Source organism: Buteo buteo, chromosome 13, assembly GCF_964188355.1.
Source record: "Buteo buteo chromosome 13, bButBut1.hap1.1, whole genome shotgun sequence".
In the NCBI taxonomy this organism is placed as follows: domain Eukaryota; kingdom Metazoa; phylum Chordata; class Aves; order Accipitriformes; family Accipitridae; genus Buteo; species Buteo buteo.
The window spans coordinates 5,465,503-5,489,818 of record NC_134183.1 but is presented as its reverse complement, the minus strand read 5'-3'; the positions used below and the strand labels follow the sequence as shown (position 1 = coordinate 5,489,818).

The 24,316-nt window shown below is 38.8% G+C and overlaps 2 protein-coding genes across 2 annotated transcripts; one reads left to right on the top strand and one right to left on the bottom strand.

Annotated features, from left to right (window-relative positions):
* Positions 1-3,798: 3,798 nt before the first annotated feature.
* Positions 3,799-9,921, bottom strand: C13H17orf67 (chromosome 13 C17orf67 homolog). The gene is made up of 4 exons (XM_075043855.1): positions 9,848-9,921; positions 9,062-9,162; positions 5,807-5,946; positions 3,799-4,280 (listed from the first exon to the last, which is right to left on the bottom strand). Exons 1-3 carry the CDS (start codon positions 9,900-9,902, stop codon positions 5,830-5,832), a joined length of 273 nt encoding a protein of 90 aa, XP_074899956.1. The 5' UTR covers positions 9,903-9,921; the 3' UTR covers positions 3,799-4,280; positions 5,807-5,829.
* Positions 9,922-11,952: 2,031 nt separating this feature from the next.
* Positions 11,953-24,164, top strand: DGKE (diacylglycerol kinase epsilon). Its single transcript, XM_075044382.1, has 11 exons — positions 11,953-12,858; positions 14,549-14,708; positions 15,236-15,355; positions 16,273-16,416; positions 18,337-18,494; positions 18,792-18,843; positions 18,994-19,107; positions 19,601-19,672; positions 20,196-20,323; positions 21,281-21,392; positions 21,710-24,164. Exons 1-11 carry the CDS (start codon positions 12,401-12,403, stop codon positions 21,899-21,901), a joined length of 1,710 nt encoding a protein of 569 aa, XP_074900483.1. The 5' UTR covers positions 11,953-12,400; the 3' UTR covers positions 21,902-24,164.
* The last annotated feature ends 152 nt before the right edge of the window (positions 24,165-24,316 follow it).

The window sequence follows — 24,316 nt, the reverse complement described above, 5'->3', positions numbered from 1 at the left end:
CAAGGCTGTAACTATTGCAAAAAAAGCCCCAAAGTACTGCAGGGAAACATTTCTATACACATTATTTCATTTCAGATTGTTATAGGCATTTGTTTCATCTCTGTCTTTCATGTTCACTTTTCAGAAATGCTCCAGGGAAGCAGTACTGTCATCGTGAATAGAAGAGTACACTCACCTGTTTGGCCTCCATGAGAAGCAGGCAAATGCTGTATCATTTAAACTACAAACATAAGTTTAATTTTGCATTTTCCATTACCTTCACCACTGTGAAAGTGAATTTCAAATAAAGCAAGTGATTGGCTTGCTTTCAGTGAAATTTCTGGAAATTCCAGTCTTAGTAAGTACTTCTAGTGCGTGTTCTCCTGAAAGGTAAGGCAGTCTGGTAGAAATAGCCAGGTAGTTGAACTGCCAAATTGTTAAGTGGCAATAGTATAACTACTTTGTATCCTATTTATCTGGCTATGATAAAATCTTTTAGTCTTGGCCTTGCTGAAGAAGTTGATGCTTTCAAAAATTCCAGCCTTTGTCTCTTTTCCCTAGCTGTTGTGTATTTAAATTAGAGTTGATATTATTTATCTACTCTTTATAGAGAGGTATTACATTTCAGATCCTGGACACAGTCTGCCTCTTCAGTACAAGTTTGTACAGCACCTAATACATAGTCACCCCAGCTACTAAAGATAATAAAGATAATAAGATAATGTCATGCCATGAAGAGTGATGCTTTTACCAATTAGTCTGCAGCTTACATTTTGGGGTTACTGAGGATAGATCTGATGAGACCTAGTCTGAGAGGGAAAAGCTTCTGTAAACACACAAAATCCTTTCTTAGGATCTGTGTTTGAATGGCAGACAGTAAAAAGTCACAAGCCACTACAATATGCTGTGTAGAAACTTTCAACCATTTCTTTCTACGGCATAATTAAGTGCACCCACATAACCAGGCAGGCACCACACTAACATCCACATTCACAGCAATCTTGGATCCAAAGGGGAAAAAATTCAGCCATTGGCTAAAGGTCTTTTCTTTTTTTACAGTTTAAAGGTGACTTTTATTTCAATCATCGGAGCCGAACATTTCAAGAAAAGGAGGAAAAAAAACAAGGAGGGAGAAGGAGTGATGCAGTATTTTGAGTAAAACGGCCATACAGGGCTGTGATGCCGTTTATACGCAGAAACAGTGTCATCTAGTGGGCAGTTTTTCAGATGAGAAAAGACAAACAGCAGACACTGAATATAAAACCAGAGATTAAAGCTAATGGTATGTTTATCTGTTTCATGGACGAAAGATTTTCCCAAGTCTGTTGTAATCCTTTTCTGTAAAAGCATTTGGAAATTAACTATTTTGCCAACTTTCCCATCTTCAGTCTACAACTTTCAGAACAGTTGTTCTTCCTATTTTCGTTATATTAAGCCCTCTCATGGCTTTCACATGCAAATTCTAATTACTTAATGTCATATAATCATAAATCTTCACCCAGTAGGGAAGCTAATGGTTTGCATGCATGTGTATAAGTCTAGCATTCTTCCCAAGATTTTAGACATGACCAAAACTAAACCTCCAACTAGTCCTTGAACACACTTGATCTAGTTCAACTTTAGATGATTTCAAGCACAGCATGGCTTTGAAGGAAAGATCTGTGTAAAGAGAATAAAAACACAGTAGAGCAGCCACACTGAAGGACTGAAAAAAACCTGAATTACACAATTTCTGTAGCTATAACCAAGTATAACGTTTATGCAGTGTTAACTTTTTATGCTAATTATGTATGAGGTTTTTCACTTCTAAGTCATAATAAATGCTTGAGTTAATTTATTTATACCTGACCCTAAGATGCTGTTCTTTTATTAGGCCACTGGATTACATGTAAAACACTGTATATATTTTATGGACATACAGAACTGTATAATAAGCAGGATGAGGGGTTGCTAGATCCACGGCAGTAGTCTGAAGTAGTCACACTCATGCCTCCCCTCTCTCTTTAGACTTCAGTGTTTGCCAATGCTGAGAAAACTTCTGAAAGTCTGCTGTGCTGTGATGGCCTCCCCTTCTTTGGCTGTCTCTCAGGTAGGCTGAAGGGTGTTTCTCTGTTTCCTTGAAGGGCTCACATTAATTTGTATGAATGGAGGACTTGGTTTCTTAAATCTGGCAGAAGAGCTGGATGTCTGAAAAAGAAATATCTTGACTATGTTCTTCATGATCACTACAGAGGCACTGATAGGCTTCAGTCTCGGGTTTTCTTCTTTACCCTCATAATTTTCTGTTCTCTCTCTTTTTGTTTACACTTTTTCTCCCTTTACTCTGCATGTTTCAAACTTCCCTATATGGTGTCTGCTGTTTTTCTTGTCTTGATGGACAAGGAGGTACTTCAATGGTCAGTTCTACCACAGAAGAGAAATGTAGATACTTTCAAGAGAGAGTTTACTTTTGTAAAGACACTTAAGTGCTGGAATTCTAGAAACACTGGTAATGGTTTTGATTTGAATCTGAGTGCAAATATGGGTTTGCTCTTTTGCCCATTGGCTAGGTGAATCTGCCTGACACAAATGTGGGCTAAACACTATTAACGCTATACCAAAATTTTTTCCGTTGTGAAGTGGGAGAGAACATGGAACAGGGACCTAGAAGTACTTCACCTTTCTATGTTTCTAGTTTTCTCCTTGTAAATTAGACTTAATAGTACTTAACTTTTCTTTGGAGATACCTAGATGAGATCCTTCAGCCCTAATGTGGAAAAGCAAACTTAAAAACAATAAACAATCTCTATTCCATATGTTTGCTTTAGGATTAGCTCAGTGTTACTAAGGTAGACCTAGAAGCTACTATTCATTACTAGTTATCTAACTCATGACTGAATATAACTAGGTGGGAGTTCTTTTATTTCAGAGAAGGACTTAAATGGACTTTTACTACGTGAAAGTTGGCATAATTGGGGTCAGCATGCATTTTTCACTGCACAAGAAAAAAACAGAGCCAGGATTTCACCTAATGACTTTAACTTCAATAGAGATATGCAAATTGAGATCTATGTATTGAGAGTATTATGAATGAAGTACACAATAGCAGCCTGATTATACTTTTTTACACTCCCAGATTTAATCTATGATTTCATCTTGACAGTAGGGGAAAGCAAGCCTTTGATGCTTTGAGATTTAAATTATTTCCTTGGAGTCATCTAGGAGAGCTCTCTTACTGGAAGGAAAGTATAGTAGTAGGACTGTTGATCTATTTCAGCCTATCAAATGCCCTGTTGCAGCAGTAATTACCTTACATATCTTTATAAAATTGTGTTTTATTTTGTTACCAGTCCTCAGGCTCTTAGTGTGACTGCAGTGAGGAACTCTGAAGGTTACTTTGGTCCATTCATAACTAATTCTACTGCCATTACAAATTGTAACAGTCATGTAAGAGCCATCAAGACATTTTTCATGTTGTTTTGCAGTATCATATATCTGCCATTTGACTGTACAAGATATTCTATACCAAGGAATAAGTTATAAAGGCACGCAGGCAGAAGAGGAACAGCTGGATATGTGTGCCTGGCCTGGGAGAATTGTAAGGGAAAGGGAAAAGTTGTGCAGAGATACTACAAAATTATTAGACTGCACCATAGTGCTTCCCAGCTGCTGATCCCAGAAAGTCCTCTGACATTTCCTTAGTACTTCACGATACTGAGCCTCACTTCTAGTGATTTTTGTCAGCATATAGTATGGGAGACTAAATAATAATATCATCTGAAAATGGATTTGAATCAAGCTTTTATTATGAAACAATACATGAAATACTCACCAGGCAATTAAACATAGATTAGTGTTGCATAAATGTTATGTCTTCGTACAACATTGTTATTTAACCTAGAAAACTGTAATTAAGCATTCCTCCAATATCCAGAAAGCTGGCCTTCTCTTCATGTTTATATTCTCCAATTTTCTATGGACCTCTCCCTCTTAAGTTCCTTTTGCTTCAGACAGTCTAAAGCTGTACCCTTAAAAAGCATACTCTAGGACTAACCAGTGATTTATTCTTGCCCATACCTCAGCAACTGAGGAAACCCTCGATTTGTTTATTCATGCATGCATGCATTCATTACTGGTAGAAAATATATGGTGGTCTATAACATATCTAGCCATTTATAGCTGAAAATTTTGCTATGTCACTAGGATTGCACTGTAATGCAAAGAGGCTCAGCTCTACCATGAGCCCATAGCCAATGCAGGAATAATCTTGTCCTCCTTAACACAATCATAGTATATATCCTCTTCAGTGCCCATGAAGAGAACTGCAGAAAAAAAAGAAAATATAAGTAAAAAACTGCTGACATTGGCCATACTAATAACATATTAAAGGCTTCAAATCATTTACGCACTTTTCTAACATTAATTCTTCACAATCGCCTGTGAGTAGCTATTGTGAAGAATTACAATGGCTAAGTGAGCCAGCTTTCAACTGTCTCAGCTGGAAGATTTTTTGAAAACTGCCAACTTACCTCCTAGGGCTAAGGATTGGGAATTTTATGTTTTTGTTTTTAAATAAGTTTCAGACCTTTGGCTTATTGTGGATTAACATAGCTCCACTGAAGTCTACCACAACATCCAGATTTTCAAAGGTATTTAGATATGTACAGGTACAAATAGATAGCAGAATTTTAAGCAGACAAACTTTCTGTCTTTTGAAACAGATCAGCCCTGACAGACACCATCTCTGTATTCTACTGCTTAAATGCTTTTGAAAGTATGGAACTAAATCTGCAGCTTTTATGTTAAAAAGTTAACAGTGAGTGATATAGTATCACTATTGTAGTGATGATTCAAACTTATCCCAGTTGACAAATTTCCTGTCTGTTTAAGGAATGTAAGCAGGAAGGCTTATCCTGTTATAAAAATACACAGAAGTAGGTATATCTTCTTTTTTTGGTATCACAAATGGCTATTGGGTAATTGGAAGAGTTTATTTTATAATTCTATACATTCCTTACCTCAATACATCACAGTTTTTTAATGTACTGATATGTTGATGCTGCATGCATAACACACAAGGAAAAAAAGGATGACCGTATCACAAACCTAATGTGCATGGAGTACTATTGGGATGTGTCATTTTGTCAGCGATTAGCTTGTGAGTAGTGCCTGGTTTTTGAGCTATGCTGTGAAGTATATTTTCCTATTAAACTCTATGATGCATCTGATAAACAGAGGCAATAAAGCAAATGATGCTGTCTATTACACTGATGTTGAAAATCATAAACAGAACTAATAACCCATGCAAGCTCTGTGAAAATGTTCTATGTTAATGTTTACCAGCATGTGCGCTAAATAGTGAATTCTATTTAAAAAATCAGCAGCTAGCAGATTATTATAGCTGAGAGACTGCAGAACAGGCTCAACTCCTAGCAGGTCAGACTGCATCTTAAATATTTCAAGGATGACAAATATGAGTTTAATCCTGCTGCAGTCCTACTGAGAGCTAAGTGAACAAGTGCAAGACTTAAACATATGAGTTGGAAAAGGCGCACAAGCAGACAGGAAAGAAACAGGAGCAATATGAAGCAACATTAATAACAATGTTGTGCAGTCACCAACTTATGTCCATATAGCAGAGAAATGCATAACCAAATATTTTATTAACACGAACAGAACTACAGTAACATAGCTGATGCCTAGGACACTTGTGTTCCCTGCCACTGCTCTGTTGCCAGGCGCCTTTCAGCACAAGGTACTTCCTCCAGCCATTCTCTCCTCTTATTGTTTGTAGCTCTACCTTTTGTTATGCAGAAAGAAATATGCACTGTAAAAGAAAAATATATACCGATTGCAGGGTAGGCAAAACCATTAGATTGGATGCACTAAATCCCTGTTGCAGTGTGGCAAGCAATGTGGATTCAACCAGTGTTCAAGGAATTGTTCTTCTGATCTCTGCTCCAAGCGCTGAAGGTAAAGCATATGCTCCTATTTGAAGGAAAGAAAAATTAATTTAATTATGTAATCACTCAAGTCTAATGTCAGGCCAATGAACCAGAAGAATTTTACAGCTTATATAAAAGCAATTAATTCACCCCTTAAAATTGTCAAATGTAGTGAAATGGTGTTGCTAGTCAGCTTGCCCCAACCTAGCAATATTTAACGAGTGACATCATCATCCAGGTCAGTAAAGGTGTTGAGCAAGAATTTTACAACAATATTCATAAATTAGGAATTCTGAATACACATTTCTTATTTGCATATCGACACAGAAGCCTCTGTTGGTCCTGAGCATACAGAAGGATTCTCACAGATAGGTCTGTTGTAGCCTCTTTTGAAAATTGATTCCTGCTGTTTAAAAAACATTAACCCCTTATAGGATCATGTGGCAGTACTCTGACGGGTTCTAGTAAGTAGCATGAGTCAGTGCTGATTGGTCTTTCTGTGATACATAAAATAATCTGAATTTCCCATACTAATTTATAGGAGTTTTGGTGTAAGCAACAAGTTCTCAAACTAAAGTGGGCTGTGTACCAAAAACTTGACCTCCCTCAGGAACAAAATTTACTTTTAAAAGTTACAGTCCCAGTGCATGTGGGCTCACAAGCTTTGTGAACACTAGATACATTTTTTCAAAATATACCCCCATCGCTTTGCACCGTAGGCATTGTAGGAATGGAAGCTGTAGCGTAAACCCTTTGCGCTGGCCAAGTATTTCTGCTGTCATCCAGTTCTCTGTTCTTTGTGCTGACCAGAGGGTTGGTACACTGGGTGCCAGCAGGAAGCATTAGTGTCCTGCCTTTTTCTGTGCTTTCTGTCCTCACAGCACAGGGAGACTTGGCTCAAATCCCTCTGTGAGATTGCATTAGGAACTTGCAGAGAACAGGGCTGTATGACTGAGAAGATGCCACATGATAAAGAGCAGGGTCTTGGTCAAAGTAAGATTAAAACGTGCTGGTAACATAAATGACATTTTTAAAATAATCAAAGATGGCAGATCTTGTTGTCTGTAACTTAACAGGCTTTTTGACTGAAACAGCACTGTGGAAGTCAAATAGTGTCACAAAGAATTGCAAATTAAATTCCCCAGCTCAGCGTGATCTGGCCTAGTACAAACAGCTTTTGCTTAAAATAGATGAACAAAGGTGGGTTCATCCCACCATTCATTTCATTCTGCTACAAAGAATCCATACAAAATCGTTTTTTCTCCTTGAGCCAGTGGTAGAACTGTGCACAGGGATACAGCAACCACGCACCTTCATTCACAAGGGAAAATCTCCATGTTCCACATGGCGGGGGGGGATAGTTTCTTTATCAGAAGATTATTTCCTTTTCTACTGAAAACCTTGACATTTAGTGAGAAAAACAAATAGTCTTATGTTTGGGTTTTCTTACAGAAAGCCAGTGTTGCTGTACAGAAAAAAAAAAAAAAGAAAGAAAAAGAAGGTTGGAATTTCTCAACAAGTGTTTGTTACTAATCCTAGTAGGATGGAAAGTGGCAAGGACAGAGCAGCAGAGGTCAGTAACCAAACACTTCTCTAGCCCTGGATCCCTCTATTCCCCACCTAAAATCATAGAATATCTTGAGTTGGAAGGGACCCACAAGGATCATCAAGTCCAACTCCCTGCTCCTCACAGGACTACCTAAAACTATACCATAGACTAAGAGTGTTGTATGTATGCATGTAACTTGTATGTATGCATGTAACTTCTTGCAATACAGGATTTAACTCAATCCAACTTCTTTACTGTTTTATTTATTTTGTATTTAATATATGTTATATTTACTATATAACATGTTATATAATCGTGGTGGTATATTAAGCGTAAGCATAGACAGGAGCTGTATTCCCGCTAATTTGCAAAAACTACAAGGCTCATTTAACAACAGCTTAGAAACCAACCCAATCCTGAATGTTGTGGGCAGCGGTGAAGCCCATGCCTTCTGTTTTTTCACGCTGTTGTACAGTCTTGTACAATCTTGTACAAGATTTTTAACAAGCATGGTGCAATATCCTTGCAACAGCTTTGATTTGTTGTGGCTGTCACTTGACAAAGTAGTGTGTACATCAGGAGTGGCATACAACCAGGTGGATTCTTTTTGGCAGGTGTACTATAACCATTGGAAAGGGAAAACCACTAGCTGTCTCCACAATCCTGGCACACACTGAGCTCAGTCCTGCAAGGTACGCAGCACTCTTCATGTCCTACGGAGTTCAGAAGTGTTCAGCACCTTGCTAAACTGAGCCCCTTGTATTCATCATACGTGCACAATCTATTGTGTGCTTTCTAGCTTCTGTGGGTTTTGCCTCTTCAGAACCATGTAATTTTAGCACAGTTTATTTACTTTGGAAAGAAAAAGGCAGTAATTTTAAAATACCTTAAGTACCTCTTGAGAAGTGCAGAATTATATGTTACATCTTGTCAAAGCAAGTAAAACAGAAGGGTCTTTAATTCTTTTATTTTTTCTTTAGTTGTAATATGGTTTAGAAATAAATAAATGTAAATATTGCATGCAAAAACAATGCTGTTGCATTAAGCTAGCAACTAAAAACTACAATATCATAACAAACCATCCTATCTGTAGCATTCATAAGTAAGTGAATGAAAGTAAGTGATTTTAGAAGCTAGTTCAGAACTACCTCAATCTCCACACTGACCACTGACACCTACATCTCCTTTCTGCCTTGAGTGCAGAATGTACTGTAAGCAGAAGACATTTCCTGTTATTTAGTTTTTCAGGAACAACCTGATGAAATCCACATTTCTATAAATGAAAAGCCACTTTCTTCTCAATAATTTAATCGGCATTTTTGAACCGTGATAAATAATTTCCACATTCTGCAAGCATACATTTCCTGAGAAATAGTCAGCACTTACAGAATGCTACTTAACAGTAATTGAAAGAATGTAAAGGGGTTTTTTAATATTCCATGGAAGAACTCAGCTGCTTAAAAGGGTCATATTCATAATGTATTGCTTGGAATTAAATCTACAGAAATTTAACACTAAGCACAAATGTTTTGGGAGTTTTGGTGGTGTTGGTCTTTTTTTTTTTTTTTTTTTTAGTTAATGTAATTTAAAAATAAATATAATAAATCACCCTCATTGGCTCATCAGGGAAACCAGCTTTTCTCGGTCTGTCTTCACGACGGGTTCTCAGAATCTGTTTGGCATCTTTTTCAGTCAAAATTGGTGAAGTGTCTAAAGACAGAAAAGCAGAAATTAGTTCTGAAATTACCAAAAAGTTAATATTTTATCTGTCTGTTGTAGAATGAAATGTCTCCAAACCCGATTTTTGTCTATATACAAAGTGTTCTTTCATTACAGCCCCTTCCCAGGGGATATTGCATTCCAGGAGATATGAGTGGAATTTTAAACCATTTTTAGACTTGTGCTTTCTATAGATCTACCAGTATGAAGCAAACCTTACATATTCATGTTACTCTCTAAAATGAGAAAATATAACAGCACTGTCTAACCACTGACATTAGTAACTCTTCCAACTCTTTGTGCTTTTCTGTGTTGCTTTATTGTTCAGGATTGTTTTTCAAAGTGATGAGCTAGACTTTTGTTGCAAAGAAGAGATTGCATTGAACATTTAACTTGCAGGACCTTGGTAAAGTAATACTAAAATAGTAAGCTTGTAAAATTAAACTCTTTGGTTTTAGAATAAATGACTACAGTATGGTAATGCAGAGAGTAAAGTATCTAATACAAGAGCACAATTGTTAAAAATAAGATCATGGGAAGACTGCAATGTAAAAATAGTTAAGTATAAAAAATGAAATATGAAAATACTAAAATACAAGGTTAAAATACTAGTACTACTATAATATGCTCTGCAGCTCTACATACATATGCAGGTTTGTTTTATATAAACTCCTACCTGTAAAAGTGGTCATCAGGACCAAAAAGAAGACAACCACAAGTAACTTCTTCATTTTGATTCTGCTTTCTCTCAGTCTGTTCCAAAATGAGTAACGCTGACTGAGGCATTAGCCTATTTGAAGTCGCTACGTCAGTCACAAATGTTTGTTTATGCTTTAACTAATTTGAGCGATAGTATGATTTTGAAAACATCTGGCCTGAAGTTTTGAATTAGGCTATTATCTGCTCACACATTCTCAGCATAACTCTGTTCCTGAGGGAAAGAAAATAGAAGACCTTTTTTCCACTTCAGGCTTCAGAGTTACACTGGATATTCTAAATTTGTGAAAATAAAACACATCACCTTACATTTAGCATAGCAACCCATGGTTTTGTGTGCCTAAGGTAAACTATTGTTCTTTAAAAGAAACAATTGCCCATTACTGAATGTTAATCTAAAGGCAGCCGCAAAGGGGCCCCTTTTTCAGAAATTGTCTCTAACTTGACTCCAGCTCAGAAGTACATATTAATGTGGTTTAACTCCAGCAAAGCCAAATTATCGCTGCTGAAAAACACAGCAGAGAGATTTTTATCAAATTAATAGAACCATACAAATGAAAACTCACATAACTCTTCTCGTTTCAGGTCAAGTTAGTGGAAAACAGGATTATAAATGTCCTTACTAGTAAACATAGTGTGAAGTAAGAATGTAGGTTAACGAATGTCATTGCAAACAGCTAGTTTCTGCCTTGAGAACTGTGACTGTCCGGACCTCTCCTGAGCAGCCCTGTACTGGACATACGGCACCAGCATCACGGATTGGTAGGAAAAGAAATAAGTGTCCCTTTGAATGTAGCATATGAAATAGGTAGTCAGAATTCATCACCGGCTCTCGCACGAGGGATGTGCGTAATTAGCACTCACACGAGGGACGTGCATAATTAGCACTTGCCCTCCGAGGGACAGGTGCGGCACATCCCCGTACCTCCCGCACCACAGGGATCCCCCCAGGCTTTGCCAGCCTGGCTCTGAGCAGCCCTTCTCATCTGTGCCTGTTTATTTCCTAAAGAAGTGGTGTTTATTCTGGCTGTGCCACCATGTCCGCACCCGTCAGCCAGTTTCAGTGAGACCTGGCAGAGCGCTGGGGGTCTCAAAAACGTTACGATACAGAAAGGTTCAAAAAATCAAACAGCAGGTGAGAGGAGGGGCTCTGCGAATGCCCCCTCGGACGGACACCTTCGGGGTCTCCTTAGCTTCAGGGAACACCAGCGAGGCATGTCTCCTTAGCTAGCCGGGCTGGCTTAGCACAACTGCTCGCACAGTTACTTATCAGTTTATAAAAATCTGACAGAATCATGGGCTAAAAGGGAGAGCGCTGTAGGTGTGAGGGCTGGACCAGAGTGAAGGCAGGTGATGGAAACGAAGCAGTTCAGGGGCTGGGCAGTTCTGGGGTTCTGATGTCCTGTTATGGGACTTTTCTCGGAAACCCAAGTACTGCCGAAACGTGGAATATCTGCATTTTTCAGCGTGTGTTTTAAGACACCAACAGCCTAAGATCCAAGAAGCGCTGTGTCTGTTGTGTGGATTTATGCAATTGTTCGAGATACTGTTTTGAAAGCGCAAACCACTGTGGTTTCTAACAGCAGCAACTATTTATTTTTAGAACCGGTACAGGGGAAACAGCATAACCTGTAAGGACAGAAGGAAATAAGTGGGGGGAAGCACTTATGGTTGGGGTAATACAGGAACAAATACTGGGGCAGCCGGGCAGCCTCCTCCACCGAGGCCCTTCGCCGCCCAGCGGCCGCGGCCCTCTGCCCCAGCGAGCCGCCGGGCCGCTCTGCCACACGCTGTCGCGGCTACCGGGAGTCGCGACAAACCGCTAACGAACGAACCCGCCCGCCCGCCTGCCCCGTTTCCGGGCGGCGCCCGTCGCCTGGCAACCGCCCTCCGCCGCTTCCGCTTCCGCCGCCCCAGCGCATCCCTGGCGCCCGCCGCTCGTCTCCTCCCGCCCTGGGCGCTGCCGGCCGCCCCTCGGCCCAGCGCAGGCGGCCGCGGGGAAGCCCCCGCCGCGGGGAGAGGGCGGACGGCGGCGGCGGCGGCCCCCAGCGCAGGGGAGGGGGGGGAGCGCGGCGGCCTGAGGGGAGGCGGTGTGAGGGGCCGGGGCCTCGGCGAGGTCCCGGTCCCGTCGTCGTCGTTCCCCGCTCCGCCCCCGCAGAGGGGCCTGAGTGGAAGCGGGGCGTTTGGGGGCAGCCGGAGCCGTGTGGGGGCTCCCTGCTGACCCCTGGGTGAGAGAAGGGCCGGGCCGGGAGGAGGTCGGGCGCCTGCCGGCCTTGCGCTAGGCCCGGGCAGGCAGCGGAGGAGCCCCTCGCACCTGGCCAGCACTGAAATCCTTCTGTCGGTTGGTAGGTCAGATGTGGGGCGAATAGGTGCTTAGGCCTAAGAAGGGATTAAAAGATGTTTGGCGAAGCTGCGCGTTGGCACCTTGAACGAGGGGGCCGTTCCCGGGCTCGCCCTGCTGTCTGCCCGGCTGGTGTGAGGGGTTAGGCTGGCGAGGCCGAGCTGCTGAGGAATGGAAGGGACGGAGAGCAGAAGCGACGCTTCCTCCTCGGTGGTCGCAGACTGGAGTTTGGTGTTTTGGACTCTGTGCTCTGTGATGCTGCCGGTGCTGATCACCTTGTGGTGCAGCTTCCAGCGATCCCGGCGGCAGGTATTAATACGAGACATCTTTCGCAAGAGCAAGCATGACTGGCACTACACAGACCTCTTTGGCCAGCCCTCCTACTGCTGCGTGTGTGCCCAGCACATACTTCAGGGTGCTTTCTGCAACTGCTGTGGCCTGCGTGTCAGCGAAGGATGCCTCAAGAAGGCAGACCAGCTTTTTCTCTGCAAGGAAATTATGATGAGGAGCGATGGTGGAGCCCACAGTTCTATGCCACACCACTGGATCAGAGGCAACGTCCCGCTCTGCAGCTGCTGTATGATATGCAAACAACAGTGCGGCACGCAGCCCAAGCTCTGCGACTACAGGTATTGCAAGGGAATTTGACTTTGTATGAGAAAGTATGATACCATATCAGCATTGTCTTTGCCGCAGGGTTATTGGAACACGTTACCCTGAAGGGCATCCTGCAGTAGTCAGATATGAAATTCTGTTAAAAAAACAGCTTCAAAGAACCTAAAATTAAAATGGATGCTTGTGGGTAATTTGAGTCGTAGATTAAGAGCATGTCATTGCATCTCATCTCCACTTGTTCTCTTAATTGCATTACTCCAGCATGATGTGCTGGCTACTGTATAATTACATATAAAAGGCTCTCTGTGTCCAGGAGAGTTTATATTTCAGGGGATGACCTTAAGAAGGTTCTAATGCACTTGTCATTTGTACAGTGGATATCCTGAGCAATTTGGGTGGCACAGCTCACAACTTAGAGCACCAAAATGCGTATGCGTCTCTGCAAAATTGGCATCTGCTCAGTGTAACTAGAACAAACAACCGTCCTATTGCTGTTTTAAGTTCATTTTCAAGGATACTCAAAAAAAGCTAATGGGAAGTTTTAAAAGCTACTGTAATATAGTCTGTTGTTAAAAGTTTGTGGTAAGAATGTTAAAAAATGTTAAGGAACCATTGAATGGGCTTGCACTGTCATCAGTAAGGCTGCTTACAAAGCTGTCAGCATGACATATAGTGCCATGTTGTGCCCAAGTATAGTGCTGCTGTTCCAGGTCCTGGGTACAGTATAAGTGTTACCTCAGCCTTCTCAAAGGATGTCATCTTTCCAGCATGTTTTTTGCCAGCTTTTGCTTTGCTTCTGTGTGATACTGTCAAATTGCTTGGTAAGTAGCAGAATTACAGTGTAAATGAGCATAGTATCAGAAACAAAACCTTGAAAGACAGTGTTGTGTAGGAGAGGAGGGAAGGAGAGGGGTTTGGAGGCAAAGGGGGAAGGAAGGAAGAAGAGGAAAAGAAGAAAGTCACACAAGTATCATTGCTACTCTAGTTGTGTGCTGGATTAGTCAGAAGGACTCCAAAAATAGCTTTCACAGCTGCTTAAACCAAGGCTTTGGATGTAGCAAACAAGGATTAACATTCTGCAGAGGCTGGCAGCGGATATTGCAGTATTTCCTCTTGTTCTAGTCTGTTTTCCAGGACAGCTTTTAGAACAGGTCAAAAGGCTGAGCAGTTTTGCATAACAATATCCCATCAGCCTTGTACAGTATTGTGTAACCTTTTAGGTTTTAGACTTAAAGAGGTATTATCAATCTTAAGAAATTTATTAATTAATATTACTAGTAACACTTTGTTGAATTGAACTCTAGTGTTTTAGCTGTGCTCTTTAAGGATGGATAGGAGTTCAGTTTCTCAGTGCAACTGTTAATATTGCAGACAATGTAAGAAGATATTTATAGCACCTGCTTTTGGAATTAAAAAGAACAGAATTAATTTAAAACCATTGGCTTGGGTTTTTTTCCACAGAATTCAAATGCTTTTCTAGACCTGGAAGCACATGACCAAGTTATGTAATTTTATGTAGCCAGTACATAGTCATGTAAACTTCCAATGCATGCTTTTCTCTGTAATGTGCTTAAAACATTACTTGTAATGGTGCATGTAAACACAAGTACTTTTCAGAAAGCTAGTCTAGCTAAAATAAATGAGCAAAATCGATGTGCCTGTTGTTTGAGGATTTTTTTCATGTTTTTTTGATCTTTTTTCCAGATGCGTGTGGTGTCAGTACACTGTACATGATGAATGCATGATGGATTGTTTAAAGACTGAGGAGTGTACATTTGGAGAATTCAGAGACTTAATTATTCCACCATACTATTTGTCTACAATCAACCAGATTCGTAAAGACAAAAGAACCAGTTATGAAAAGGTAATTGTCTACTGTTTCTTAGTTTTGTAATATATTAAAAAAAACCAAAAACAACAAAAAAAACTCCAAACCAAAACTGAACAAAAACCCCACACAGTAAAACTTGAACTCAGTATGTTGTCAGGTTAATAACGATCAGGTGAATGTTTCCATATATTTGAAGTACTTGCAGTGTTAATTTGGAGGTGTTTTTCATTTTTATTAACATGGTAGTTGAAGCATGAGCAGACGTTTGGATTTTGTTATTCCAAAACAACACTGAGATCTGGGTATCTTACTTCCTTGAATGTTTTGTGATTTTTCTATGGCTGTATTCATAACATTGTAGTATTTGTTGTCCTAGGCACCATAGAACAGAAATCTTTGACCTTGGTGCATCAGAAGTATTTGTTTCTGGTTTGACTACTTCAGTCTAATTGGTAGCTTCCTCATTTCAGCACTTACAGGGGACGAGTTTTGGAGCAAGGTTTTAAACATTTTCAGACATGCTGTATTTGTGTGACTGACTGACTTTTACCTTTTTGCAGGTGGTACCTTACTGCAGAAAACACTGGATGCCAGTAATCATACTGGCTAATACTCGTAGTGGAAACAACATGGGTGAAACTTTACTAGGAGAATTTAAAATTCTGCTGAACCCCGTTCAGGTATTTACAGTGAAAAGCCACTATAATAAAATAAAAGTTTAAATTAGAATAAACATCACTTTGCTTACACAATGGCAGTAGGATCTTCTGGAAGATCAGTAAAGGAAACAAATTCATGCCATTTGTTTTTTTTAGAAAGAACTCTTATATAGAGAGACCAAAAGCGCAGAGGCTCCTCCCACCCCCAAGTTTGTTATGGTTCTAAAACTGGTCCAGTTTTTATTTATAGTAATACATGCAGTAATTCGCTTAATGATAAGTATCTGGCTCTTGAAACAGTGTACAAGTTTTAGAAAAATATTTAGATCTTCTTAATTGAAACCTGTATTTGTCTAAATCCTCACTTTACTTGTGAAAATGTCAGTTGTTTACAGTTGCTCCTTTGTGTTGTCGCTTTCCCCTTAAAATCCACTGCGATGGCACAGGATGTTGACATAAGGCAGTTAGTTGTTCCTTGGATTTCCTGGCTGCAGCATAATACTCTTCCTTTGAAGTTCAAAACCCGGCCTTAGAATACAGCCTAACAGGAATCAGTATGTGTTTGTTTTAAACGCATCCCAATAAGCCTTTAAAGACTAAACCTCTTTGTATGCTGACTATTTAAAAATAACTTTTACCTGAAGTCTTTCATCTTGACAGAATTCATCGTAATGCCTCTAGATACAGACTTTTCTTAGGACTCTGTCTGCTCGGTTTATCAATGACAATTATTCCTAGCTAAGCAGCTGGAGCTCTATTGTGAATTTGGGAAACCAAATCCTGCTCATAAAAGTCAGGACAGCTCATTTGCTAATGTAATATTGTAAATGGAGAATCTTTGTTTTGCATTAGAATGAACTTCTTGAAGTTGTTTATCTGTGAGGCAAATCTGAGTCATGTTCTGTGAAGTTATGGAACTCTATTTTCCTTTCTTCTAGGTTTTTGATCTAAGCAAAATTGCACCTGTTAAAGCACTCCAACTTTGTACCTTGCTGCCTTGCAACTCCGTCAGGGTTCTTGTCTGTGGTGGGGATGGCACAGTAGGCTGGGTCCTGGATGCAATTGATGAAATGAAGATAAAGGTATTGGGTTTTAAATTAAAAGATGTCTTACAGTGAAATGAGTTTTGGAGCTGCTAAAGTGCTACACCAATTCTCCTACCTGCATTTATTGTTTTCATCTTCCTGAATAAGCCTACGGAGAAATATTTGCAGAATTGCTTGTTCATATGGCGGGAATGCATCTTGTTATGAGTCCCTGTAGTTCAGGAAAAATACGAAAGCTTTAGATTTTTAAATTATATTTAAAGTTGTTCTTTCTGTAAAACAAGCTGCAGAATATTTTATGCATCGTTCTTTCCTCTTTGAACAGATTTATTTTGTCATAAATGGCATGGCTGATAATGGCTAATGTGCTCTGACTGGTTATTTCTCCCAGCGTGCTCAATCTTTTATAATAACCTCATAATTTTGCTGGCTATACTGGTTTTATTGCCAGTGCATGAATAAGTGCAGTAATTTGTTTCTGCTCCTTATCATATATTCTAAAGAATCTATCAGTCTGCAGCCTCGCCTATTAACAGCAAGTAGTGAAGGAAAAATTAAGCTGTATGTTTACTGTTGATTTGAAATGGACAATATTCCAATTTACAGGGTACTACTAAGAACTCCTGAGAAAATTAAGAATGAAAAATAATTACTAGGGCTTTAGTGCTTTACCTAATAAACTTTTTCTCTAGTGATAGAAGGAGGAAAGTTACTTTCTTATATCAATGTCCTTTTTTTTTTTTTTTTTTTTCTCCTGTGGCTTTCTTGTTAATACAAGAAATGTCGTAGTTGAAGGCCATTTTTACAACTTCATGCATAGTCAAAGTGAGCTTCTTTGAAAATTTTTATGTACTGATAAAGTAGAAATGCAGCAAAGTGTAACTATAAAGGTTAATGAATATGAGTATATGGTTACTTGGTCTTGGACACTTGATATATCGTCCCTCAGAGCCAATATGGTTGAGGAAATCTGGGTTCTTTGCTTCCAAGTATTCAAATTGAGTCATTGGAATTACATAAATACTGTTGAGATTATCAGCAAAACCTTTTTATTATCAGTAGTAGGTTATTTGCTCCCTTCATTTATCTTGACTCTCAAATACAGGTTACCTGGCTGATAACCCTTCTTGAAAAAATAGTAACCATAATGCCACTTTTTGCAAGTACTTTTCACAGCTGAATTTCAAAGGCCATAGTACATCTGAAATAACTGTTCACCCTTCTGTGGTAAAGAGAGCAAAGACCTTTGCTCAGGTGGCTATTTTGAATGTCTGCTTCTGTCACTTACTCTGTGATCTGCAGAGGTGATTATTGTCTGCTCCATCTATTGATAACATTTGGATCTGTGTGTGTATGTGGCACCACTGAAACTTAGATACTGACTTTCCTTCTTTGAGTATGTGAATGTCTGTCTGTGGTTGAATACTCTAGTGTTATATACATCTGTTGTTTTAGACCTAACCTCATTTCAGTCTTGTAAGAGCATTTTGGTGTCTTGTTATGGTTCACAGCCTTGTGTGTTACGTCACTCTTAATGTTCATATCATTTCCCAGAAGTATGTGCAGTAATGATGTTAGTAACTTACCATGGCTGCAGCAAGTCAGCAGCATATAATCAGGAAATCAGATGGGAAGTTCAGGCTTCCATTTCTAGATCCAAAGCATCATTCTTTTGAAGGCGTACTCTGTTCAGTATTAATGATGCATTGTTCCATACTGTGTTTGTATTCTCTTTTCTTCGCACAATGGTTTAACATTTCCTTCCTTTGCATTATCCCTACGATAAGTACTTAAATGTGCCATCTGCTATACTAACGCTGCCAGCTCTATTGCTCTGCACTATATAACAAGCTGCTTTGAAGATGAATGCTATTTATCTAACCTGAACATTTGGGGGTATAAGGGAGAACACGAGTGCTGAAGAAGGAACTAATATGCAGTGGTTTTGTATCCTAGGGGCAAGAACGTTATATTCCACAAGTTGCAATTTTACCTCTGGGAACAGGTAATGACCTGTCTAATACACTGGGCTGGGGTGCAGGCTATGCTGGAGAAGTCCCTGTAGAACAAATCTTACGAAATGTCATGGAGGCAGATGGAATCAAACTAGACAGGTAAGTAACAGTGAAAAGATAAATTCTATAGAAACAAATACTACTATAGCTCTAGTGATAGCCATTTGCAGCAGTATATGTAAAGAAATACAAGTATTGCTGGAGGGAACTGCAAAATGACTGAGGTCCAAAATTAGTCTTTATTTAGTTGTTCTACAAGGCTTAACTCTTTCATAATTTAACTAAGTTTGAATCTTTTTACTTGATCCCAGTATAGATATGAGATTCTTGACTACAGCTTTGATACTAAGTGAGAACAGGCTGTCATGAGTCTAAGTAATGGCTGTTGTTTTTCAGATGGAAGGTTCAAGTAACAAACAAAGGATACTACAACTTAAGAAAACCAAAGGTATGGTTTGCAAGTATAAATACGGATTCTATGGAATACTTGTATGTTTATACTTATTTTTCTGGTTACCTATTGCCCATTAAACACTGTGACTTTTAAATCCTAATAATGGTATTTAATAAGACCATAACTAGAAGTTCTGTCTTACAGGTATTCACCATGAACAACTACTTTTCTATAGGACCTGATGCTCTCATGGCTTTAAATTTTCATGCTCATCGTGAGAAGACTCCCTCTCTGTTTTCCAGCAGAATTATTAATAAGGTGTGTTTGGTAAAGTGACATTTTCTCCTTGTAGTTGTTGACTTGACTTAAGGCTCTTTTTTGCTTTACATTACTTTACTCCCCTACTTCCTTTCATGCCATTTTAGGAGTTTGAACTCATTTTTCTTGGGGAGGGGATTCCATGGGTAAAACATGTTTCCAGCCCACTCATAGGTGTTCTGCCTTGCCTCTGCTTGCTTGCTTACAGAATATGGTGTTTGTTCAGTTTTTTGCTTAGAATGTTTCATTTACTTTGAAACTTAATGGGTTAAGGACCTTGCCTATTTCCTTTTAAAGTGGAAAGCAAGTTTCTTATGGAAGTTATAGCCTATCTCATGAAGAAAGCTTAGTTGAAGGATGTGCAAATATGTTAAGTATGAATTTTAGTTAAGGTTTGCAGAACGATAACTATACATCAGTATTTCAAATAGTCTTCATATGTATTGTCTTTTTCTAACAGTGTTTTCTGTTCTCCTTGTTTTGGTTTTTATAGGCTGTTTATTTTTTTTATGGAACCAAAGACTGCTTAGTACAAGAATGTAAAGATCTTAATAAAAAGGTTGAGGTAAGTTTTTTTTAACTTGCTTATTCTCTGGACAGTCAGTGGAATGTGAAAACTTACCTTGTGAAAGAAAAAGGGAAAAGCTTTGCAGCTTATATCTATGTGATATTTGTATAAGGATGACTCTGGACTTGGACTATTTTTGATTTAACTTTTGCTATCTGCAGCTTACTTCATGGAATTCATGTCTTTGAGCTTACTGAAAATTCCTCAATTTTTTTCTGGCCTTGACTCAGTTCTATGAGTTCAAGTACTGATATTCAGATAAAATTTGCCTTAGCACCGGAGACTTACATAAGTGAGAGTTCCTTTTTCTTTTCTCTATTAATAGAAACTTATTACACCTTAGGATATCTTGTGATATCAGAAGTCATTTTTTAAAAGTATGAAAAGAAAACATGTTCTATTTGTACAGGGCTAGTTTTTCTTCAAGTGGAATCCTATTAAATGCATAAAGAGAATAACTAGCTTATATTGAAATACTGAATTTGATCCACAGTAATTAACTTTTGTTTGTCTTTTAAAGCTAGAGTTGGATGGTGAGAGAATAGAGTTGCCCAATTTGGAAGGCATCATTGTCCTGAATATTGGATATTGGGGAGGTGGCTGTAGGCTCTGGGAAGGAATGGGTGATGAACCTTACCCCTTGGCGAGGTACACAGTGCATCTTTTTCTTTTTTTTTTTTTTCTTTTTCCTTTAACAGTTCTTGTAGTGTAAGCAATTCCCTCCAGTAGTCTGTGCTTGTGTAACCAGACTTGTCTGAAAGTCAGAAGGTTACCTAGTGACAGTAGGCTATCTCAGATTTTTTATCTTCCTCATGTTAGAGACTTGGACTAAGTGCACCCCACACATTAAGTTTTGGGGTTTGGGTTTTTTTAAGATGTTCTCAAAATGTCTGGCATGATTACGCAATAGCATTGAAGAGGCTATTAAAAATAAAGGTAGCCTTCAAAAAGTGGAAGATATGTCCATTTCAGAATATAAAAGAACACATCTTAATAGAGCTTAAAATAAAAAGTAAAAACAATGCAAGCCAAAAAATTTACTCCTGTGCTTGAGTAAGTTGGCTGGAGCAATACTAAAGAGAATAGATGGGTACATTAGTTATTACTTCTCGTGATTTCCTTCTGAAGAAGCCTTATATATAAATATACTTAATAGTTCTGTTACAAGGCTTATGATCCTGGATTTCTAAAAAATGTTTGGGCAAGGTCCTTTACCAAAATCTAAAAAATTAAGCCATTAAAAGATTTTCCCATAGATTAATAACTGAGGGAAAAGACAGAAGATTGTACAAATCTAAAAGAGAAATCCACTGTGGGCCTTAAGTATGCACGATGATCCGTGGAAATTATGGATATATACGTAATTTCCAGAAGCTAGCTAGGGTGTACCAGCTGGTGTATTGCTCCATACTTGCGTTTTTTGTATGGCTTCCTTTGCCATTCAGTGTGACTTGTTGTCCAGCTCAAATAGATGGTTTAAACATATTTGTAGAATAACTTTTGTCTTCTTTATAGGAACAGCCATAAAAGGACTGTGTAATATTTGGACAGGTATTCTAGACCTCATAAGCATCACTAAAAAGAGTCTCTTTTCTTAATTCATAGACATGACGATGGACTTCTGGAAGTTGTTGGTGTTCATGGTTCTTTCCACTGTGCCCAGATTCAGGTGAAACTAGCAAATCCTGTTCGCCTAGGGCAGGCACATACAGTGAGGGTAAGTGGTGTTTATGAACCTGTTTCCATAAATGTTTTTTTAATACACAGTATAGAATCTCAAGCACTCAACTGTCTGATCTGAAGTTGCAGTTTGCAGTTAAGCTAGATGTTTCTCTTGCTTAGTAAAAATTAATTATGTCATAATTCAGAGTCTTCTGTTGCTGTGGGTGGTGGCCTACAAGTGCAACTAATTATATACTAAATTTCTCCCTGGCCAGGCTGAAAATGTGCAGCATCAGTATATTGTAGTTGTAAAAGGTATCTTCAGAGCTACTTTGAACTGCTATGATTGTGTGTTCTTCTATTTAATACTAGCTGATCTTGAAGAGTTCAAAGATGCCGATGCAGGTGGATGGAGAGCCATGGGCTCAGGGGCCCTGCACTGTTACCATAACTCATAAGACACATGCACTGATGTTGTATCACTCGGGTGAACAGACAGATGACGACGCTTCCAGCGTGTCTGAGCAAGACCACATGAGAGAACAGACGGATGAAGATGTATAGATTTTGCGGAATTCAACCTAATACAGTGATGAACTTCAGCTCATTAAGAACATTGAGAATGCCTAATCTAGATTAAGGTTTATGCCGTAAGGTTCATATTTGTGAATGAACTAGAGCTGAGGAAAAAGCCATGCTTTTACATTCATGAAAACTTTCACAGCTGAATTACCACAACTGTTTTGCCTTTTAGATTGGTGGTGATGCCCAGCCTTTCTAGTTTGAGGAGTTAGTTACTCTAATGGCAGGAAGGAGACAGATACGGCAGCCCTTCCTTGCTGCGGAATCAGATCTTCTGCACAGACACAATGCAAAATATTTTATACCTTTGGAAAGGGAAACAGCTGGGAGTTTGGCCAGCTTCCACCTGCCCTCTTCCCCAGAACAGTTCCAGAACAGAAAACCAGACCGAGTAGGATGTGGGCTGATTTTCTGACAACAGCCTGCTCCTGGCTGCCATCTCTTCTTGGGAGCAAGACAAATACTCTTCTGTGCACCTGCTTGTGCAGTGCCTATCTGATATGCTTGACTGGGAGAGCAGAGGATCTGGGAGCTCTTGGGAAGGTGGTTAGCAAGAAAGATGCTTTTGGACCAAAGGTTTCTGGAAATATTCTGTTAGCAAATTACCTTTTTCAGTGGCTATGTAAGCCATAGAAAGAGTACTCCTGTGGTCCCGAGTACTCAAGATACAACTTCAAAATAATTGTACTATGACTTGCACTGAGGTACTGTGACTGACTCTGCTTCAGTTCAGTGAGAGACTAATTCTGGTTTTTGAGCATAGCAACATCATAGTTCTTGAGGAGGCTTTGTGCGGGAAAATTTGGACAAAGGAGCTGTCTTTTTTTAGCTATTTAGAGGAGGGGTTTAATGAAATAATGATGATGGACAAATGTGTTTGGTATTTTTTTAAAGACTTGTTAAAGGTCTTGCTTCGTAATTACCTGAAAATGATCAATGGTAAGTCAGTCTGTTAACTGTTTCAACTTCTAAGTGTGGAGGTTGAGAGCTAGGTTTGCAGGGGTTAGCAAGTTCTGGCGTTCATGTGTGTAATTTGATTGTGAAAAAAAGCGTGGAAGCATTTGTTTTCTGACTGGCTCTTAGGGTGTCAAAGATACCTTGTTGGACCTGAAACTTCGTTTCCCTGATGAATATAGGGTGAGAAAAAGATTGGTGGCCTATACTGATAGTAAAGGTTAAGAACACATACAACAGTACGTGGAAACAGTCAGTTTGGCATATCTGAAGCTTCTCAGGTTAAAAGCTTCTCAGGTGAAAACATCTTCATGATTAACAGAAGTAAAAATGTGCTCCTTTTTTCTTTTGTTGTAGGTATTTTAAGCCTGGAGCAGGTGAGAGCTATGAGTTGAGGTTTAAAATTTGTCACTAAGTAATTCAGTTAAGTTCAGTTGAGTTATTGAAAGTGATCTTCCAAGTAGGAAGATAATTTATGCTGAATGTATACTGTATAAGCTAAGATCATAAGAGAAGTTGAGAGCTTTGGTCTGAACTTTGAATGTTGCTGCTTTTGTCAGAACTGTCCCAATTTTTTTTTTTTTCTTTTTTTTCTTTATGCTAACCGAAAGCGATACCACTGGGTAAAGTAGGATGTGTTTCTGGGTTTTGTAAAATGACACTGTTTTTCAACAATCTATAAAAAGATGTTTGCATTAATGGTGAATGGACTATTTATATTTTAAAATAATTTATTGAAACCTTGGCAAAGTCAGTATTTTTAAAACCTTCAATTGTAATCCTCTTTAGAGAGCATTTTTAACTTGATGGAATTCATTGTAGAAAGTGTATGTACTAGATCTTAAATACTACTGACTATCAGTGAATTTATAGATGTCTGAAAATGTGATTAGAGTGTAATGAACTGTAAAGCTGAAGCCATTTGTAAATTCCATGTTCATTAGCCTTATACACTTCATCTTAATTATTTTATTGTATGTAAATATAGAGAACAAATAGTTAAATCTATGTAAAAAGTGTTTAAAATACCCCAAAGTATAGTATGTTAGACAAATCCACTACCTTTTTTTTTTTTTTTCAGTTATGAGGTTCGATTTGTATTGGCTTCAAAAATCCTACTAGTTATTAATTTTTTAAAAAAAAACTTGTAACCATCAGCATCCTAAAAATAGTTAAGTTCTCTGCTATGGTTTTTACCTAACTATTGTTTACAAACAAATGACAAGTCTCTGGAAAAGCAGGGTATGTGCTATGAAAGGCAGCGTTTTCTCAAGAGAAATGACACTGCTGGCTACTTAATCTAAACTATTCATAACACAGTTTGAAGAGTTACCTGAAGTTGATCACATGATTATTCAAATTCTTTTATAGCCTAAGAACCTTTAACTGTTCAAAAACTTCACTTTTTGAACTCCTGACATCTAGAAAAAAAAAAAAAATAAT

Bases quoted from the DNA above. Each gene is read 5' to 3' on its own strand.
- C13H17orf67 (XM_075043855.1), bottom strand. From the start codon at position 9,902: ATGAAGAAGTTACTTGTGGTTGTCTTCTTTTTGGTCCTGATGACCACT. The intron at 9,163-9,847 runs GTAGGAGTTTAT...TTCTGTCTTTAG, and splicing joins CCTGATGACCACTTTTACAG to ACACTTCACCAATTTTGACT. The intron at 5,947-9,061 runs GTGATTTATTAT...TCCTTCAAATAG, and splicing joins TCCCTGATGAGCCAATGAGG to GAGCATATGCTTTACCTTCA.
- DGKE (XM_075044382.1), top strand. From the start codon at position 12,401: ATGGAAGGGACGGAGAGCAGAAGCGACGCTTCCTCCTCGGTGGTCGCA. The intron at 12,859-14,548 runs GTATTGCAAGGG...TCTTTTTTCCAG, and splicing joins CCCAAGCTCTGCGACTACAG to ATGCGTGTGGTGTCAGTACA. The intron at 20,324-21,280 runs GTACACAGTGCA...CTTAATTCATAG, and splicing joins GAACCTTACCCCTTGGCGAG to ACATGACGATGGACTTCTGG.